The following is a 21,455-nucleotide window of genomic DNA, read 5'->3' on the forward strand; positions in this document are numbered from 1 at the left end:
TGAGAATTGGAGTCTTTATGCTAATATAAGGAAAAGAAAGGAATGACTAGGGCCAAACAAATCAGTAAGTCCCTGTACAAAGACCTGTGTGCATCCACAAAAGATAATGTTATGCATCTGGTGGCACAGCAATGGTGTGGTGTACTACAAATTGTTTCCCCTAGGTGTAACCATCACTGCTGTCATTTACTATCAACAACTGAGATGCTCGCAGACACAATACAAGAACAATGACCAGGAAGAATATCTGAAGCGATACTATTCCACGATAGCACCTGGCCACATTCTCCTAGACTGACAGAAAACACTATCCTTGAGTTGTGTTGGGAAGCCATTCTGGACCCACTTTATTCAAATGATCTTGCACCCTCAGATTTTCACCTTTTCCATTCTCTATCGAACAATCTTCAAAGAGCTTCCTTTTTGGATGAAAATGAGCAACAAACAAGGCTTGACAAGCCCTTGGCCTCAAAACCATTCGATTTCTACAGCCACAGAATTGAAAAGTTACCTCAGCATTGGCAGACTGCTGTAAATAGTGAAGGAGACATATTACTGATGACTAAAGTCTCTGTTATGTGTAGCTGTTGTGTTTATTGAACTTATGGAAAAAGACCATGAACTTGTGCATCAACCCAATATAATCAAATAGTTATTGTCTTCACCTTAAAATGTCAGCAGTTACATTGTGCAAAACTGACAGATACAGCTGCTTCATATTCTGAGATAAATTAACAGCAAAACTATTAACAAACAACAGCTACAAAACAGAAATGTATCATTTGTGTACAGTAAATAAGAAATAGTAACAAAAAGCTAAAAAAAATATTGTTTGATGACACCACTGCTTCATTGTATGCTTTCAGCAATTAACTATTTCAAATGTGAACTTAAGATAATGAGATGGAGAATCATCTCAAAATTGGACCTGAAATGTTTCCAAACACAGTAATCAATTAAGAAGGTCATTGTGCTCTTTTCCGGCCCAAATAAGGCAGTATGAGGATTCTAACTATTACGCCAATTTTATTACTTCAGTTTGCCTCTGCTGCAGCTAAACAACGAGTCAAACGTCATTTGTGATACGTCTTCACTGAATTTCCCAGACAACAACCGGTAATTCCTGAAGCCTAATTAACAGTCCAATGTACTACGGTTGGATTCACAGTGGCACTGATGATTGCCAGACTATCGCCAAAGGTCACCCAATTCCATCAGCTGACAGTTCAGTCTCTCAGTTCTATCAAGGAGGATAGAATCTTGTTCCTGAGTTATCTGAGCAACCAGACAGTTTTACGAAATTTACAAGATGAAGAGAGAAATAATCTATTGCATACTCATGTGATTCATGGTGAAACTCAAAAGCAAGATTACGAACACTCTGAAGGCCTTTAATAAACTCAGCAAAATAGACGAACGTCAAACTTCAATGACTGTATTCAGCATATGTCTCAAAGACAAACATAAGTTTCAGAATAAGGCGCACTGAACAACTGAAGCACTGAATTTGCAAAACACCTCAAACAAGAGAACCACCACACTATTGGCATAAAAATACCAGCAAGCAGTAATAAATATGGAAAAAAAGTTCTGTCAGAATGAAAATAATTTATGACTGCTCAGACAGGCACTAACCCCACAACCCACTTCCATAAACAGGTTTCTCGTGCCACATCCTCACACAACCCTAATCCTACCACTACTACAGAGAATCAGCGGCAAAGAAGTACTTCCCTTACCACTCAATATCACTGTGCCCAGAAATGAGGGACATCCTACTGAAGATCCTTCCCATCCCTCTTTAAGTGCTATTCTGTCGCCTACTCAATATACACAACACCTTCGTCTTCCCCACTCCCAACCCCTTTTGTTGAGGAAGACCCAGGTGCAAGACCTGTCTAATTCACTGACCCAGCACATCCTACTCCAGTCCTGTCGCAGGCTTATCCTACACATTCAGAGGCAGCGCCATGTGTGAAAGCAGCCATGTCATATACTTTGCTGTAATCACTGCTAAGCATTTTATGTGGGCATGAGCACCAACTAGCTGTCCACCAGAATGAATGGCCATTTCAAAACTGTGGCCACGAACAAAGTTGACCGCACAGTGGCACACCACACTGCAGAGGACAACATAAGTTAAACAGCTGCTCCACAACCCGCACCACCTGGAACCTCCCTCCCAGCATCATCTTTTCTGAACAATGCACATGAGAGTTATCCTTGCAACACATCCTTCACTCCCGTAATCCTACCCTAAGTTTCCACTAATCCACTGTACCAACAACCTCTACCCAACAGTTTCACCTTTCTGTCCTGTCACCCCCTCCCAACCATGCCTCCATATCACTGTCGTCGTGTCACACCTCGTGTGCTTTGGTACCTGTGTGGCACAGGCCAAGTCTGTACACCTGCCATCTCTCACTCCCACATTCATAGTATGCACACTGACCAACTCCCTACGAGCTGCTAGCCACGCACTAAAATTTTAAAAAGTGGTACTGTATTTAGAAGCCTGATTGACAATTTCAGAAATCACAGATGTTATCTGTTGCAGCTTCACGTTGCATCTAATGAGATGCAACGTAACAGCAGACACTGCTACAAACTGAAAATAAACTGAGATTACAACTTCACAGTTTAACTTGTGAATCTGTTTTGTTACACACTATCAGCAGCTGATGCAACGTTAACATTTTTATTTGTAGCACGACTATTTTGAACAGCACACTCTTAAAACAAAAATAGTGTTACTACCTAAAACATTACCTTTTTTAACAGTTTTCCGATTGGTGTTGATGTATCTTCAGTAAGTTTGATCTTTTCTGTAAAAGAACAACAAGCACCTATTCAAAACATTGACTCATTTACCAGAAGCAAGGAGGACTGCATGGTCAAAAATATAAAATGAACACAAACAAAAGATATGAACACAAACAAAAGATATGAACACAAACAAAAGATATGAACACAAACAAAAGATATGAACACAAACAAAAGATATGAACACAAACAAAGGATACGAAAAGCTGGAATGTACCACAATCAAAAGTGACATTTATCACATTTCTGGAAAGAAAGACTCATATTTTTTTTACATTAATGAAAATCATTATTTGTGGTGATGCCAAGGACAACTGAAACATCTACAAGTATCATCATAGGTGTGTACAATATTAATGTTGATTGCAAAATAATTTGTCAATTAACACTATACCAATAGTAGAAAAATGTACTGCTAGTTTCCTGTAATCCCAGAGAAAGAAATATAGTACTGCAAGATCTGTGGGCTTTATAGGGCACAACAAATGCAAGCATTCCCCAGATAACACAACAGCTACTCAAAGGATTGATTACTGAAGCACAGTGTTCAGTCAGCACTAAGTCTAGTAGCCATCGAAGTACTGCTCTCCCAACATCCTCATAGCAGGCGGAGGACTCTGGTTAATGAAGACTTTTTATTCAGAGAAAAAAAAACTAACCAATTTCTTGCCTTTCTCAACTATTTTCAATGACTACTAATTAAAAGAGGGTCATATCCATAAGTTTTCTTGTATGTGATGCTCAAAATTGTTTTGTCCAAGAGGCAGGAGTGACAGAACAGAGCAAGGTGGGACTGAAGAAAAGGGTGTGGGTGCAGGTAAGTGAAGTTAGGGTCCTATTGTAGGCTGGAGGTGGGCATGGGGCACTGGTTAGCAGACACTGATGCCAGGAGGATTGGGTACCAAAAAACAAAAACCTAAAAATGCCATGCAACAATGGGCCAATGAGGCAGAATCTAAAGCCTTCAACCAGAGTCTTCATGAACAGCTGGAAGACTAGCTAAAAAGTAAAAGTAACAGCATCTGAACCAAATACCAAACAGGTTTCAAACAAGCATAGTAATCACATTAATAAATGTGAAAATTATACTAAAAAGGCCACTTTTTTATACATCAATTACAAAAACGAAACAGCTGAATTTCTCAAACAGTGCTACACTACAGTCTCACAACTATTTAAAATACAGGTACTAAAGAGTAGACCATTAGTTTGGGGAACTCATGCTGGAAACATGCTCTCAGACATTCCCCAGAATTCAGTGATAGGTCTGTTGCTCTCCTCCCTATACTGTATGTGAATGACATCTCACCTGTGTGACATGCTTGTTTGACAGTATTTTTGTAGTGCCTGTCTGCGACTCAACATCTCTGCTGTATGGTGAGCAGCAGTATATGCTTCTCATAATATTGTCATCATTCTACCCTTGATTTTCCACTGTTTTATTTTACATTCTTATAACTTTTTTTTGAGAGAATAAACTGCCATTTGATTGTGTATTAGTGTATTTCTCTTCAGTACTACCTATATTTCAGCTTTTATGTCATTATCAAGTATAATGCTAAAAGTTCTTATATCATTAACATTTCATATCTGTTAAGACATTCCAAAGCACACGAACAGGAGTAATACATACCTTTAAGATGCAACTTTCAAATAATATATACTGTATAAGACACAGTGAATATATTTGAATCTGGCAGAAGGCATGGTAACCCCTCAAAAGGTTTGAGAATGGTCATCAGTCAAATGTGTTTCACGGAGGGCAATATACAGGGGGTGGTGCGGGAACTTCCTTATTTAAAAGAAATCATAAATCAGAAAGCATTAGAGACATCAATTTAATTATTTTTTCTTTACAAAGAGTAATATCTGAAGTTTTGTTCCATTAAGTTTTGAAAATGATATCTTGAAGGTGGCCTCCGTTCTGTTCAGTGAATTTTGGAGGGTCGAAATCTGAAGTTTTGATCCACTTTTACCGATGTGTGAGTCAATGTTGGCAATAGCAACATGTATATTGTTCCATAGCTCAGCCAGGGTCTGCGGACAAGTGGAATACACTGAGGATTTGAGATAGCCCCATAAGAAAAAATTGCATAGTGCTAAATCTGGCGAGCATGCTGGCCATTGGAGATCGCCCCTCAAAGATACGAGACGATCGGGGAAGTGTTCATGCCATGTGAGCTGTGGTGCCATCTTGTTGAAACCAGACATCACCCACATTCATTTCCTCAAGTTCTGGAATGAAGAATTGATAGGTCATCTGGACACAATGCCCAGAAGTGATTGCCTATTGACTGACCCTATCATTCTCTTCGAAAAACCATGGGCCAATAATGCCAACTTTAGATAGTGCACATCAAAAAGTCACACGTTCTGTATGATGCAGGGGCTGCTCATGAAGCTCTTGGAGTTTCGTGCCACTCCAATACCGCATATTTTGCTTATTCACACGGCCAGACAAATGAAAATGTGCCTTGTTGCTGAAGAACACTAAGGCTTCATGATGCAGATCCTCGAACAAGGCTTCACACACATTTTTTTGTGTAACAAAATAATGTGGATGAAGTGAATGCACCACTGACAGTTTATACGGATGATATTTCAACTACTCACAAAGAATTTATCTCACTGTGCATTCAGAAATTGCAAGGCCAGCTGCACATGGGGGAATTAAAAATCAACATCCTTACCCTCTCGGTGTTTTCAGTCGTTCTGGTGATTCTTGAAAGTCCTGGTTTCTTTTTCTGCATACTGCCTGTATCCATAAAGGTGTCTACCCACATAACAGTTGATTCCCATCAGGAACACAACCTGGAGGTGGGATGTTAAACTGTTTCCTGAACGCACGCCGAGTTCTGATGACCGAAAGTCCATTTGAAAAGTAGGCCACAACAGCGAACACATGCTACTCTCTTGCCCACTACTAAACTAAATATTTAAAAAAAAGAAAAGTTAAGTCTTGCACTTTTGATGGCACTGAAACCCACGCAACAATGATTACAACCACTGTGTGCCGGGTGTTCCAAATAAGAAGTTCCCACACCACACCCTGTAGAACAGGACACAACTGTTGGAATGTGACAGTAACATCCATTCCAACTGCATTGAATTATCACATTAATTGCATCCTGGTTAGGTGTGAAGGGACCAAATGGACGAGTAATGCCCCTGGATCACTGTCGGTCACTGGTGTTGGCGGAACAACATTGACAGACACACTCATGTACAATGTCATCGATGGATCTGATGCTTCCTGATTCACTGGAACAGTCTTCTCCTGTGATTTCTACCTTTTCTTCGTAACTACTTTTGAGAGTCAGAACTCTTATGAGGGCTTAGCTGCTGTAAGGAAAAGAACTGAAGAAGAGTTAGCACCCCTGGGACTTTAAGTCCGTGGGTCCATCAGTAAATGGCTGATGTTTGGTCACTAGTCTGTAGATTTCTATGGAGAAGGTTTCCTAAATGGAGTCTGTCACTTGTAGACAGCCTGGGAGGCTGATGCTTCTATAGCTGGATACAGTGAGGGAAGATTCTAGGAAATGGTGCTACAGGAACCACAAGACGGGGTGGGATGGGTGGGGTTCTGTCTCCCCATGGGCTAATTTTTACTTGTGCAACTACCTGTGTTTGGTGTTTGACATTGAGGGAGACTACTGCTGATCTAAGTACGGTTATGGCAGAAGTCAATACTATTAGGACTGGATATATGTGATTGTATATTTTCCGGGCTACTAAATGTCAGATTCAATCTGAGGCCTTAAGTTCCTAGAATTTATATTCCTTAATTCAGTTATCACATTTTGAGGGTCAAGGGAGGGGTGCCTCTGACATGATGTATGCCCACAGCAGTGACATTTAAATCACTGCATCAGTGATGGGAAATACAGCTTCACATCACAACAGTAGTCTATGTTTCTGACTTTCTTAGGAAGCAAGTCCCTCTTAAAAGTGAGGATGAACGTCTTTTTGTTGACCTAGCTGTCTGGCAAAGTGGATCCCTCTTTTCTCCAAGTTTTTGCATAATTCCTTATCTGCTTGCAGTGTTTAGTCCTCATGAAAAATCAAATCTCTTAACAAGTTCAAGGTCTAGTGAGATTTTATGGCGACAAGTATGCCACAAAATTGCTTGCGAGAAAGTAATGCTCAGGACTGGGTACGAGTCACTGTTTTAATTCAGGCAGAACTACTTTGTGGTTTATGGATGGAAGAAATTTCTCCGAATAAATTTTGGTATTACCTACGAAGAACAAAGGCTTAGTAGTTAGGAAGGACCCGCCATCAATGTGAGTGCAAACCAGGAACTGGCGGCAACAAGTTTCAGCAATTCACTTGACTTTGCTTACGTCCCATAGTTTGGCAAGGAGGAAAAGTTCTTGGGTTTGTAACAATCCGAAACTGAATAATTCAAGTTTGTTTGGAGATACTACCAGAGCCTCACAGCCTTGGACCTCTACACTGTATGAAATATCAACTATAATGCCACCTGTCCCAGTCGAGGGCTCTTCTCGTGGGTGCCGTCTAGTCAGAGCAATGGTCCCCTGGCGTGATGGTCACTGCACATAGGCCCGTTGCCCCCAGACAAACAGGCACCTACTCTTTGGCATGCAGCACCTACTCTTTGACATGCACTGTGTAATGGTACTTGAATTACGTAACCATTGCGGGACCTCACCTCAACTTCTCGATACCAGCCATATTCTACTGTGATTCGGTAAAGTAGTTAACATATTTCTGAGACAACATTCAGATTTGATTTCATTAATGTAGAGGTACTTTGATACATCGATATGTTTATATTGCAATGATATTATTCTTATGTGAATTCTTTCTTTTATCACTATGATCTTTGACGTACTTGTAACTCTGATTTTTGGGCGCGTAAGCGGTTATTAGAGAGAGTCAGGTCTTGGTCGTCATGTTGAAAAGACACAAATTGTAGTCAGTTTATATAACGTTAAACAGTGAGGAAGATATTTTCAAGTATGTTTTATATAGTGAAGTGATGTTTTGTGAGTTACGTGATATTGCAACAAAAGTAATAAAAAAGAAGTGTAACTTAAATTCGGAGTGCTGATTACTTTTTTACATCACCATTGTGCTAACTTGCAAAGGTTTAATCTTCAAGAAGAGTTTGTGAAACACATCTATAAAACTTTCGAATATCACATAATAACACCTAGGTCTCTTTGCATCCGAGCTTGGAATCATCACCTAGATTTTCGACAATTGAGCCATGAGTTCACAACGAGACCAGCGTGGGAAACATGAAAAGATGAGTGCATAGTTTATCCATTATTTCATGAAATGACTTTATTAACTGTGCGCTAATGACACTTGCCACATAATATAACATCGTCGTTGCCCGAAAATGCAATATTTAGTAGCGTGAGCAACATTACAATCATAATTAATTTTTTACCTTTGTTGTGGTAGGGTTGTTAGAACTGGGAGATAACAGGTTGATCAATGGCGTAATTCCAGTTTAGTCAGGTGCTACCATTATGTGGGCTACACTACATGGACTGGCAATTTTTTTGAGCAGAGGTCAAATCCAAACTTTGGGACCAAGCATGAGTTAACTCAAATACAGTAAAACTTCATTTATACATCTCTCTCTCTCTCTCTCTCTCTCTCTCTCTCACACACACACACACACACACACACACACACACACACACACACACACACACACACTTTTTCAAAGTTAAGCATTGGTCAAATTTACTGCATGGAGAAATCAACCACTTGCAGTGCTAGCATCGTTGCAGCTGTCTGACACACAATGTTTATCAATAAGACTCCCAAATTTACATGGGGCTTCCCGTATATAACGAAACTGACAAATATTCGAGGCAGATGAAGCAATGTGTAGCTTATGAAATCCTGGAAAAATATATAATAATAATAATAATAATAATAAGTGAGAACCATAAAAAAATTGCAGATCCTATTAGCCGTGAAGTAAGGCCAGGATATACCTCTGGGAAAAAGGAGAAAATCTACAACTTCTGCGGAAATAAAAGTTTTCATGACTACAGTACGTATTAAATTTATTTGCCTTCACATATTCCTCCTCCAGTGCATTATAAATAGCTTCAAATGTTTCTGGTATTATTTTTGTCATTGTGCACTGTAGGATTTGAGCGCAATACTGGTATTGTAAACTAGAGTAGCTAGAAATTGCAGTATTACGTAATTCTTTCTTTTGCAGATGTAGCATTTCTGAGGAATGTGTTTCACTTCATAATATGAGGAGCCACTTTCTTGAGCACATACTGAAATGTGCTCTCGTTCATTCCCAAAGCGATTTTCATGCGACGATGATGAAAACCTCATCACTACAGAACCTATGGCTATCGCTGAGATAGTTCAATGTGCACTGCAGGACCTGGACAAGGAAGAAACTGACGATAAGGATGATACAGAAAAGCCTCAGCATTCCTGTGACATTTAACGATGCAGTAAATGTGTTAGAAATAATTAAACAATTTGTGACGCATCACAATGTTTCTGTCAAAATGATGAAAAAGTTATCCTGTTTTGAGGGTACAGTCACGCTATTGCCGCATCAAAGAAAAAACAAACAAAAATTATGGACTTTTTTTTATGAAATGACGTTTTCTTCTGTGTAGAGGATTACATTTAATCATTAGAAACAGTTTTAAGCTGTTGCTGGAACATTCTGAGAATGATGCCTATCTGCTTACCATAGCGTTTCTGGAAAAATCCACATATCATGTCTGTGGAGATGTAATATGGCACAACTGAAACGTGTGGGGATGTGGGAGACTGAAAACCTGCATGTTAAGGTAGGGTATGAGCACCACCACCTTCAGAAAGTGTGTTTTGAAAGGTGTCAGTTTTGTAAAGGAAGCAGTGAGCTAAGCTAAGCAGCTGTTAGTTGGCTGGGATGAATTTGTTCAGCAAACCAGATGTGATGAACAAAAAATCATTCTATCTTATAGTCAGATTGGAGAGAAGCAAAAACAAATAGGTGAATGAAGCAGCGTAAAACCTCTTTAAATGACACATGTTAAAGGGCCTATCATTAATATGTTCATTGTTAAACAACTTGTTATTTTACACAATCTTCAAAAATTATCAGATGATGCTATTTCAATATCCTGGTCAGTTATACATGAAACTTCATAAAAATAATTTTGCTGTTATGCACAGCATTCAATTTCTCTTTTACATATGCTGTATAAAGACACGGTTCACTCCTCCACTTTAAGAGATTCATATATTAATGTAATGACATTTTGTTCACAGATGACAATTTCTGAAGTGAAAGAAATTTTCTGTCATAGTGTCAATACACCACAGTTATCTTCCTACATGCAGAAGATCAACACTTCCTATATTGAATCCACCAGAATTTCCTCAGAAACTCTTAAAATCTGCAGTATGGTATTCTACAGATTTTATGAGGGCTGTTAAATACATTTTCAAATCACATTTATTCTTATGAATTAAGATTTTGTGGTAATGCAGTCTCCATCATGTTCTATAGCCTTATGCCAGCACTGTGGAAGAGCATGCGAAGGCCTCATTTCAATAGCGGTACTCCTACAATTTTGTTCGATTTGAAATACTGAGGCTTACAAATAACTGAGTGATGACAACAGAAAGAAATGGTAATCCCTTGCAACAAGCAATGCACTGCAATAATTCTGATATCTCAGGGAACGGTCATCACTCAGAATGTTTAACACCCAGCATTCTGAAATGAACAAAATTTGAGGTGTACCACTATTGAAATAAGCTCTTGTATACTCTTGTTGGCAAAAGCTCTTGTCTTCTGCTCTGCTGCGATAGTATTAGTCTTAGCCGTAGGAAAGGGGAATTTTGTTACAATTCAGTATAGGCGCGGCTGAGCGATGAAGTCTGGGCCAGCCTTTAAACGAAAACGGGACTGCTTCAACTGTTGCCGGGCAGTCCCAGTGAAATTAGGTAATGCACTTGTAGGTGCACAGACAAAATGCTGCTTATTCGAGGTTTCTGGTTGAGATGAGGGCGCACATGTCTTATTAGTCTAGACTTGGTTGGCAGGAGAAGGCTTGAGTCACCACGTTATAGGTTACATGGGGTGAGGGATAATAAAGTGGAGTCATTGGATACGACAGTACTTCAATTTATGATTGCAGGGACTAAGTTTAATAAGCAGGTAGAGGTGTTACCCTGTGTGGGTGAGGGGTATTCAGTGATTCTCAGACTGGACTTCCTTGATAAACATCATGCAAAGATAGATCTTTGGCAACAAACAGTGGAACTCTGTGGAACAATGTTTTGCATGGGGGAAACGGTTGCAAATGGATGAATGTCACAAGGTGCACTTAACGCGAAGGTGACGCCAGCTAAACTGCAAACGGATCGATTAAAGGTTGATCAACAGGATAACGTACCAGCAGGTACAGGGAAGGTAGTTTGGGTTTCAATAAATATGGACTTACCAAAGGAGACATTGTACATGGTGGAGTCACTCTCGAGCAATGAGGAGTTGGATAATGCGCACTGTTTTGTGCGGAGGAGTTTAGCTCACGCAAATTATGTGGAAGGAGATTAAAGGGTTCCTGTACGTATACAAAACTTCGGCAGAGCGGATTTTAGCTTGTCGAAAGTGGTGTTGTTTGGCCACATTGGGGTTTTTTTTGAAGAAGATGACCTCGATAGGGAGGATTTAGAGGCGAGCCATAAGCAAAATGTCAATGCAGCGCAATTGAGGGGAAAATTACAGCATATGCAGGGAGACGACAGGGTCAGTTGGAGGAATTGTTATTGACATTTAGCGATTTATTTGGAACGGAGGGTAGGTTACTAGCAACACCGATTACGAAGCATCACATACCAACAGAGGCTAATACACCAGTGTTTTGGAACCTGTATAGGGTAGCACGTCATATGCAACCACTACTAGAGGAGTTTATAAAACAACAACTACGGGATGGAATCAAGCATAGCGATAGTCCGTATTCAAGCAATGTACTTCTCGTACCTAAGGAGTCAGTGGATGGTACAAGGAAATATAGGTTTTGTTGTGATTATAGGTTTCTGAATGTGAAAACCATTTTGGACGCATATCCAATTCAGAATATCACGGACACATTGGATAATCTGGGACAATGTAAGTATTTTATGACAATGGATTTATGGAGTGGATACAACCAATTGGAATTAGTGCCAGAGGATAGTGCAAAGACAGCTTTTACTGTTCCTGGGGGACACTATCAGTATATACGTATGCCATTCGGGTTGAAGAATGCACCGGCAACTTCTCAGCGATTATTAGATGGGATTTTAAGGGGATTGAAATCAAAGACACGTATGGTTTACTTAGATGACGTAGTATTTTCGAAGGATATACCAGAACATGTATCGCGTTTAAGAGGAGTCGGCATGGTTATAAGTTTACAAAAATGTAATTTTGCGCAGAGGCAGGTCAAATATTTAGGCCATGTAATCAGTGAACAAGGGGTTGAAGCTGATCCTTGGTTAACAGAGGCAGTTCAAAATTTTTCCACACCACGTACAACGAAGCAATTACAATCGTGTATTGGGTTATGTTCATATTATCGTAAATTTGTAAAGGATTTTGCTAAAATAACCGAGTCGCTAACAAAGCTTTTAAAGAAAGGGTTTAAAATTCAATTGGGGGTGGTGGGTGGGGGGGTGGGGGGGAGGTATGCCAGCAAGCTTTTGATGAATTAAAAATGAGATTAGTTTCTGATCCGGTGTTGGTGTTTCCGAATTTTGAAGAAGACTTCATCTTATCATGTGACGCTTCAAATGGCACAGTAGAATGTGTTCTGGGGCAAATGGTAAAGGAACAGGAGCAGCCAGTGGCAGATGCTACCAGACAGTTAAATAGCGCAGAGTGGAATTATTCCACAACAGAAAAGGAGATGTTGGCTGTAATATATGGAGTAATGTATTTTCGTTGTTACCTTTATGGTAGGAAGTTTAAGGTCGTGACAGATCATCTGGTGTTGAGATGGTTTCTGGGACTCAAGGATCCTTGTAGTCGGTTAACATGGTGGGCTCTAAAATTAAGTGAGTCTGACTTTGAAGTAATTCGTAAGTCAGGGAAGAAACACGGGAATGCAAATGCATTAAGTTGCAAGTTAGACGCATTAGAAGTAATGGGTTAGAGCGTCGTGGAATGGCAAAGGGCACAAGCAGAGGATGAGGAGTGCCAGGGTTTTAGAACTCAACCACATGTCATTGTGGAGAGAAATTTGTTGCACAGAATTACCAGTTGTGGACCATGAGTAGTGGTACCAAAGAGTTTGAAAAAGGAAGTCTTAAAGCAGGCCCAAGATCGTGTACTTTCAGGGCATGGGGATCGTCGAGCAATGGAAAGATGGGTAGCGGAACGATTTTGGTGGCGCACTCTGAGAAGGGATGTGGAACAATATGTAGCAAATTGTGTACCATGTGCACAGCAAGTGGATGTGAAGTGCGCAAGAATTCCATTGCAATGGGTACCAGAGGTTTTGAAACCTTTCGAGTTTATTGGGCTACATGTCTGCAGACCATATAACAAAAACGCCGGCAGGGAATCGTTACTTTTTAACTATAATTGGTTACTTTTAGCAGTTTCTAGCCATGGTTGCAATACCAGACCAACAGGCAATTACAGTAGCACAAGCTTTAGTCAATAACTGGTTATTGAAGTTTGGGGTGCCTGATACCATAATTACTTATCAGGGAATGAACTTCATGTCCGAATTAATGTCACAGTTGTGTCGGTTATTGAGAATAAAAATTTCGGACCAGTCCATTTCATCCACAGACAAATGGGTGAATGGAGCAAGTACATGAGAAAATTTCAAAAATGCTAAGTTATTGTGTGAATGGAAACCATGATAACTGGGATGTTTATCATCCATATGTGGTATCGAGTTGTAACACTAAAATACATTTGGGGGGGCGGAATGTCATCGTTCGAGGTGGTCTATGGAAGAAAGCTGCCATCACTGTTTGGCGTTCTACGTCCGAAATCGAGAGCTAAAGCGGCCGCAATGAGGAAATTTGCACGGACAATACGAGAAGTATGGAAGAGGATACAGAAGGCAAATACGAAAGCACTGGAAAGGCAAGAACAACAGAATAAGCTTTTGGGACCTTTACCACAGTACAGTGTAGGTCAATGGGTACTGATCACGCAACACACCTAAGGGAAAGACGAAAAAATTCTTGACAAAGTACCACGGACCATACCAGGTCGTGGAGATGGCTTCGCCTGTAAATGTTAAAGTGCAGCTGCCAACAAAAACATCCGTTATCCAGTAAGTAGAGTAAAGCCTTTTAAAGGAATGGTGGACGGATTACCTCAATTACAAGGAAGTGAGCCAATTGCAGCGGCTAAACAAAGCGAACGGAAGGAGGAAGTCATGGTGGAGAGACAACAGCGGACGCATAACGTTCCGTATGCATTACGGTCACTGGGGGAGTAAATTATTGTGTGTATAGTACTGTATGGCATGTTTTCATTTTGTGTTTTTGTATCAAGGGATAATTTGCGGTTTTTTTTTTTTCCTCTCTCCAGAAAATTCTATAGGGGCAGAGTGAACTATTGGGAATGTTTGAGGATGTCATGGTGTAGTGACTTGTAGTGGGAAGGGGTTCTGGAGATATTAGCAATGCAGAATCTGACATATTTAAACTCCATGTTAAACCCACAGTTTTTGGAAACGTTGCATTCCTTCATTAACACACAGGAAGGATCTATAACGGTTAATGAAGTACTGGAGCACGTTCGAATGTTACAACAGCATCGGAGCAACAGGATAATGACAGATCATTTCAGCCACAGGGTGTGCCATTTTTCAATTTTTCTTTGGTATAGCTTTGTGGAGAGTGTGGAAATGTGCACCAGTAAAGGAGGTGCCAACACATCAGTTGCCTACGGCATGGGTGACAGGTGTAAACAGTGTATAGGGGTAGCGTTAATGTTTCTATGTTCTCGTTAGTTTTAGTCTGTAGCATATAAGTTTGTGAACTAGGTATGTTTACGCAGCCACAAGCCATGACTGTTATATTTCGATTCACGACGAATCTTGTTGAAAGGAGGGAGGTGTGCTGCACTAGTATTAATCTTAGTCGTAGGAAAGAGGAATTTTGTTATAATTCAGTAAAGGTGCGGGTTGAGCAATGAAGTCTGGGGCCACTGGCAGTGTGTAGTAATAGTCAGAAGTCAGTAGGCCACGCAGAGTCAACAGGGCCGGAGCTGCGATGGCGTTGTTGCACGTGACAGCGTTATTGCACGCACGATATGTTTGGTGTGAAGCAACAGCGAGGCAGGGAACTGCAGTGTTGCTTGAAGTTATTGTGATGTATGAGGCTGGGGCACTAGGCCAGAGCCAGGAGGGTGATGTGTAAATGGCTGACGCATGGGAATTTACCCCTGCCCAGTTTCTGTCTCTCTCTGACACTACATTGGAAGCGAGGGGAAAAAGCAGTAAAAATAGACAGGCAATTTTAGCTAGAGACAAGTGGGTGCCAGGTCAGACGAGAGTCTAGTCGGACCTGTGCTGGTCTACGCTTATAGGGGCCAGTCTGGCAGCGATGTTGTAAATATTCTGTGTAACCTGTTCATATTTCTATGTACTTGTTTGGGTTGGAGTCCACCTCTGGGGACGGAACGGCAGCCGGGGTACTTGGAGATTGCACGGTCTGCCTGATGGAGGGCAGTGACAGCGGTCTAATTTGGGTCCAGGACAGGCCACGTTTGCTTCCCTCCTGGCGTACTGGAGTCTGAGCGAAGCGTATGCTGCGGGAGGCACAGCAATGCTGAAACAGTGTTTGAGACTGCGGCGGGTGTTGCCATCCAGCAAGCACCACTAGTGGCAAGTTGCAGCACAGCATTCATAAGGGCACAGGTTCGAGTCTGGTTCTGTCCTGGGAGCAGCGGGCAGCCCGAGGGGCCTGGGTGAACAGTACAACCACCTCCGTCCCATGGTCGGACAGAGCAGGCCAAACAGGGTGGAGGGCGGCAGGGATCAAGGACTGTAACAGTCTCCGGAATCGTGGACAGAACGGCGCCAGTCGCTACGCCTCAGCGAACAATGACCGGGCGAGCACAGCTGGTTTCCAGCTGAGCGGCCTTGCAGACGGCAGCAGTGGTGTCTGCAGTCCAGGAGTGCTGAGACGGCCGGACTCAAGGAACAGCATATGGGCGGCGCGCCTACATTATGCTTCTGTAAATTATGAGAATAAAGCAATGCTTCCGAATACCGCTGTATCACTCTGCACTGCCTCATAACGCTATTGAACTTGCTCGGTCTCCTGGTTGTGTATTCATGAATTCTGAAATGTGCACGAGAGTGAGCTGTAGTGTTGGACCAAGATCTATTTTTGATTCTTGTCAGATTGAACACTTCGGAAACAGTTCCTGAGTTTATTCAGTCTCTTTACATATGCCTCTGAATTAATAGTTGACCCTTTTGGCAACACACCCATGAGATAGACACAATTACTATCCCAAAAGATTGTCATTGTGACTAATGCAGCTAAGAAAGCTGCCTCAGATTTCTACACTTACAGTGAGTATGGGTAGTGCCACTCCACTGCCTGCCTTTCCCTTTCCAGTTCAAAGTGATCTCTCCATTTGCTGTAAACTGCTCCAACAATACCTATTACATGTCTTTTGATCTTGTGCTCTTTTGTCAGCATTCTTGGAACCCATCTTGAGCACAACTCTCAGTATCCAATATTCAGAATCATTGTACACATCTTTCCTATGCTTGCCAATAGCTCTGTCTAGTAATTATGTACCAATCTGCACATGTAATGGCATCTCCACTATTCACTATGTCAACAGCAGTGGCTGTGACATGGAAGTCCTGATTGTAGCCAGTCACGAAACTCAGTTTCTGCACTTTCTGATGCTTTAACTCTCGTTGTATAAGGATTTTCATTTTTAAAGACAATCTTTTATTTTTTTATTTTACAGTTTTTTAGTAATGAGAATTTATTCTCACTAACATGCAAACAAAGTCCACACTCTACCATTACATCATAACATGTATATTAGCACCTTTACTTTACAATTATCTATGTTACCAAGGAACTATGTTGCTAAGGAAGTATCCCGGAACCCAGTACCAGTGGAGGTTGCCCAACTAACGGATTTGTGGGGCAACAAAACTTTGATTTTTAACATTTCGCAGGGCTATGACAGAGTTTAAAATGTTGTCATAATCTACTCATTAAGAGATATAATCTTATGTTAAAGATTCACCACAGTAAGACAAGTATTACTATGGGGCACTGTGTGTGTGTGTGTGTGTGTGTGTGTGTGTGTGTGTGTGTGTGTGTGAGTGAGTGAGAGAGAGAGAGAGAGAGAGAGAGAGAGAGAGAGAGAGAGAGTGTGTGTGTGTGTGCAGGTACTTTGACTTTAGAGCACTTAGTGGCTTCCAACAAACTAAACTTTACACACACTTTCTTTCAAATGTTTACAAAACTTTTTCTCACTGACCGTCCCTCGTCAATGTCTACCTTGTGGAGCTATGTAACATATCATGGAGAACTGTCACTCAACAATTATGGATCTCAGCAGTCATTTTCCACAGACATTGTGATCTTTATTGCTTGAAACTGTTCCTGGTTGCTTGCTGTTTAAAGTGTGGGTCCGATGATTGCCAAAAAACTGTCAACCGAGGACAAAATTAGTAAATTAGGAACAGCATTAACATTTCTGCAGCAGTACCACGATTAGAGCAATGATATGTGGGTTGCTAACTTTATCACGGAAACGATGCAGCAGTCGATGCATTGGTGGCATGTGGATCTTTGGTCAAGACAGAGCAAACAGACTGTGTCAGTTCGAAAAACTGATGTGGACAGTGTTCTGGCATAGGAAAGGCATTCTGCTTCTTGACTTCCTGCCCAGAGGTGAAACATGGATGCTATATGAAACACTGGAAATTCTGACAGGCTACAGAAAACTAGCAGTGAGGAGTGCTCAATGCAAGTGTTGTTCTGATCTATGACAACACTCGATCACGTATGACTCATTATTAAACAATGGTTCTGGATGAGCTTCTCAGTTCAAAATACTAATAATAAAAGAAGATACAAGTGTTTCATCATTTTTGGGAATTCACCCACTATAGAGACGAAAGATTTTATGGAAATATTTCATTGTGCAAGCATTTTTGAAGCTTAAGTATGAAAATTTGTATTTGGCTCCTCTTTCAAATGCGTGTCACTGTTTTTGGAAATCCAACCCTTAAGGAGGTGAAACATTTTATGAAAATATTTCGCTGTGAACGCATATTTACAGCTAAATTTTTGGAAATTGGTGTTGGCTTCTCAGTTGGAAGTGAAAAAATACGTGTTTCACTGCTTTTTGTAATTCAACCACTAAGGGAGTGAAATAGGGTCAGACTGATTCACTGACATCACCGCTCAGCCCAAACTGCTAAGGACAGAAACATTAACTTGGGAGAGGGTGTGGATCTCATATTGTAGGCATAATTAAAGAAGGGATTGTCCGAAATTCCACTCTAAAGGTGGTGAACTAGGGGATGAAAGGCTTTTGGAAAGTATGTCACTATTAAGGCAACTTTGAAGGTAAAATTTTAAAAACTGGTATTTGTGAACAAAATAGAAATTTGATTACATAAAAACAAAAAAAATATCTGCAGGCTATACAGTCTACACCAGTGAAGCAGCGGGTGTGACTGACACACACACACACACACACACACACACACACACACACACACACACACACACAGACACACACAGAGGATGAACATTAATAAAATGACCTGCAGGGGGAAATGCAGTGTTGCCATGGTAGATGGTGCTGGACAAATGACAATTCCTGCGACCACATTTCGTGTGTTCCTTGCATGTTCCAGGCTGTGTAACTGACTGTACCACAACAACCAAGTGTCATAATTTAATATAACAGGTACTTACCCAACGTAACGTTAACGTTCGATGAAGATCTGAAAAGATAATGTTCTATTAGTAAGCATTAACGGAATGGACTTTATGCAAATGTGAAAGTACTTAATTCGAAATTAGCTTTCCTCATGATAAACCACTTTCCACTTAAATATAACCAAATAAATACCTTATACATTTTCATATTGTGGCACAAATGAGAGCAATGTGAAACATATCTTACCTACTGTATTCAAGAGGACATGGTTCCACATTTTCATCCGCACCTGCAATGAGAAAATAAATGGCATGTAACAACTACTTCGCCTCAAATGGGTTTTAGTATGTACATACACAAGTACACACAAAACATCTTTACAATAGCAACACACTACTAAAAATCAGATTACACTATGCAATCTTTCATTGCTCAAGTTTAATTCTTTGATGAGAAGGAGTGTTTGTGGCTTAGTGCGATCTTGTTTAAAAAAATTTACAATAGGGGAGAGGGCGCAAAGGGAGGGAGCGGGCTGAGGACGTGGCAGCGGCAAAGGGAGGGGGGGGCCAAGGACGTGGCAGCGGCAAAGGGAGGGGGGGGCCGAGGACGTGGCAGCGGCAAAGGGAGGGGGGGGGCCGAGGACGTGGCAGCGGCAAAGGGAGGGGGGGGGGGCGAGGACGTGGCAGCGGCAAAGGGAGGGGGGGGGGCCGAGGACGTGGCAGCGGCAAAGGGAGGGGGGGGGCTGAGAACCTGGCAGCGGCAAAGGGAGGGGGGGGCCGAGGACGTGGCAGCGGCAAAGGGAGGGGGGGGGGCGAGGACGTGGCAGCGGCAAAGGGAGGGGGGGGGGCCGAGGACGTGGCAGCGGCAAAGGGAGAGGGGGGGGGGGCCGAGGACGTGGCAGCGGCAAAGGGAGAGTGTGGGGGGCCGAGGACGTGGCAGCGGCAAAGGGAGAGGGGGGGGGCCAAGGACGTGGCAGCGGCAAAGGGAGGGGGGCCGAGGTCGTGGCAGCGGCAAAGGGAGGGGGAGGGGCGGCCGAGGACGTGGCAACGGCAAAGGGAGGGGGAGGGGGGGCCGAGGACGTGGCAGCGGCAAAGGGAGGGGGAGGGGGGGCCGAGGACGTGGCAGCGGCAAAGGGAGGGGGAGGGGGGGCCGAGGACGTGGCAGCGGCTAAGGGAGGGGGAGGGGGGGCCGAGGACGTGGCAGCGGCAAAAGGAGGGGGAGGGGGGGCCGAGGACGTGGCAGCGGCAAAGGGAGGGGGGGCCCAGGATGGGGCAGCGACAAAGGGAGGGGGGGGCCGAGGAGGGGGGCAGCGGCAAAGGGAGGGGTGGGGCCGAGGAGGGGGTCAGCGGAAAATGGAGGGGGTGGCGAGGAGGGGTCAGCGGAAAAGGGAGGGGGGGGGGGGCGAGGACGGGGCAGCGGCAAGGGGGGGGCGAGGACGGGGCAGCGGCAAGGAGGGGGGGGGCGAGGGGGGGGCAGCGGCAAGGAGGGGGGGGGGGGCGAGGGGGGCGCAGCGGCAAGGGGGGGGGGCGAGGGGGGGCAGCGGCAAGGGGGGGGCGAGGGGGAGGCAGCGGCAAGGGGGGGGGGGGTGAGGGTGGGGCACCGGCAAGGGGGGGGTGAGGGTGGGGCACCGGCAAAGGGGGGGAGGACGGGGGGCGAGGGTGGGGCACCGGCAAAGGGGGGGAGGACGGGGGAGGGCAGCGGCGAAGGGGGGGAGGGGGGGGGCAGCGGCGAAGGGGGGGAGGAGGGGGGGCAGTGGGAAAGGGGGGAGGAGGGGGGGCAGCGGCAAAGGGGGGGATGACGGGGGAGGGGCAGCGGCAAAGGGGGGGATGACGGGGGGGGGGGGGGGGGGTGGGCGGTGGCAATTGGAACTGGCAGCAAAGGGGAGGAGATGAGGAAAAGGATAGGGAAGGAAATATGGTTTCACGTGGACCGATAGGGCTCACGAGGCAGAATATGCAACAGAGAGAGAGAGAGAGAGAGAGAGAGAGAGAGAGAGAGAGAGAGAGAGGCACATGACACTCTTAAGATGAGAATGTTGCTTTGCAGCAACAAACTGCATTTGTGTCCGGCACATTTCACTCAGAAGCCCTTACACAATCTAGATACAGTTGCAATCTCTTCCTATGCATACGAAAATGCCTACAGAATAGGAGTAATTATTATGCCGAAGTATTGAAAGTGGTTCCGAGGAAACTAGATTTTTTAGACCAACCACTGACTTGACTGCTGTGGATGCATCTAAGTATGGTCTGAGTTTTCCTTCATGTTATTGGTGTGCTGAGGTGACCTGTTCTGTCAGCCCTCTCATTGCTGCAGATAAGTTCAAGTGCACTCCGCAACAGGTACCTGCATACACTGGACATGTTAACACCCAAAGCAATGCCTTGCTAGAGAATTTCAGAGTTCCAGCTACATCTGTGTTTGCTGCTGTAGTCCCTCAATGCAAATATAGACTTTATTTTTCGTGTTTTTGCCCAAACGTTAAGTACGTCCATTCTTGTCTCATCGAAATGGTTGATCAGTCTATAGAGAACCTTTAGAACTCATTACGAGTAACAGTGAGTGTTAATTATGATGTCGGTGAGACTTCAATAGAATCTTAAAATGACAGTCACAAGCCCTGTACATCAGAAGAATCAAGAAATGATAGAGAAACATTTCAGGAAAGTGCATGCCTTAGTGACCCTTTTGATTGGAAACAAACCTATTTCCAGCCCTTACAGCATGTATTTGATGA

At 43.1% G+C, this 21,455-nt stretch overlaps 1 protein-coding gene across 5 annotated transcripts in view; it reads right to left on the minus strand.

Annotated features, from left to right (window-relative positions):
• LOC124804323 (centrosomal protein of 112 kDa-like) overlaps nucleotides 1-21,455 on the minus strand; it is a 174,240-nt gene that overhangs the window by 10,617 nt on the left and 142,168 nt on the right. For all 5 annotated transcript variants that reach the window (XM_047264743.1, XM_047264742.1, XM_047264744.1 and 2 more), the window contains 3 exons: nucleotides 18,965-19,007; nucleotides 18,754-18,782; nucleotides 2,770-2,825 (listed from right to left, as the gene is read on the minus strand). In XM_047264743.1, coding sequence (XP_047120699.1) covers nucleotides 2,770-2,825; nucleotides 18,754-18,782; nucleotides 18,965-19,007 — 128 coding nt within the window. The remainder of the gene's footprint in view (nucleotides 1-2,769; nucleotides 2,826-18,753; nucleotides 18,783-18,964; nucleotides 19,008-21,455) is intronic.

The sequence above is a fragment of the Schistocerca piceifrons genome, chromosome 1, assembly GCF_021461385.2.
Source record: "Schistocerca piceifrons isolate TAMUIC-IGC-003096 chromosome 1, iqSchPice1.1, whole genome shotgun sequence".
NCBI lineage: Eukaryota > Metazoa > Arthropoda > Insecta > Orthoptera > Acrididae > Schistocerca > Schistocerca piceifrons.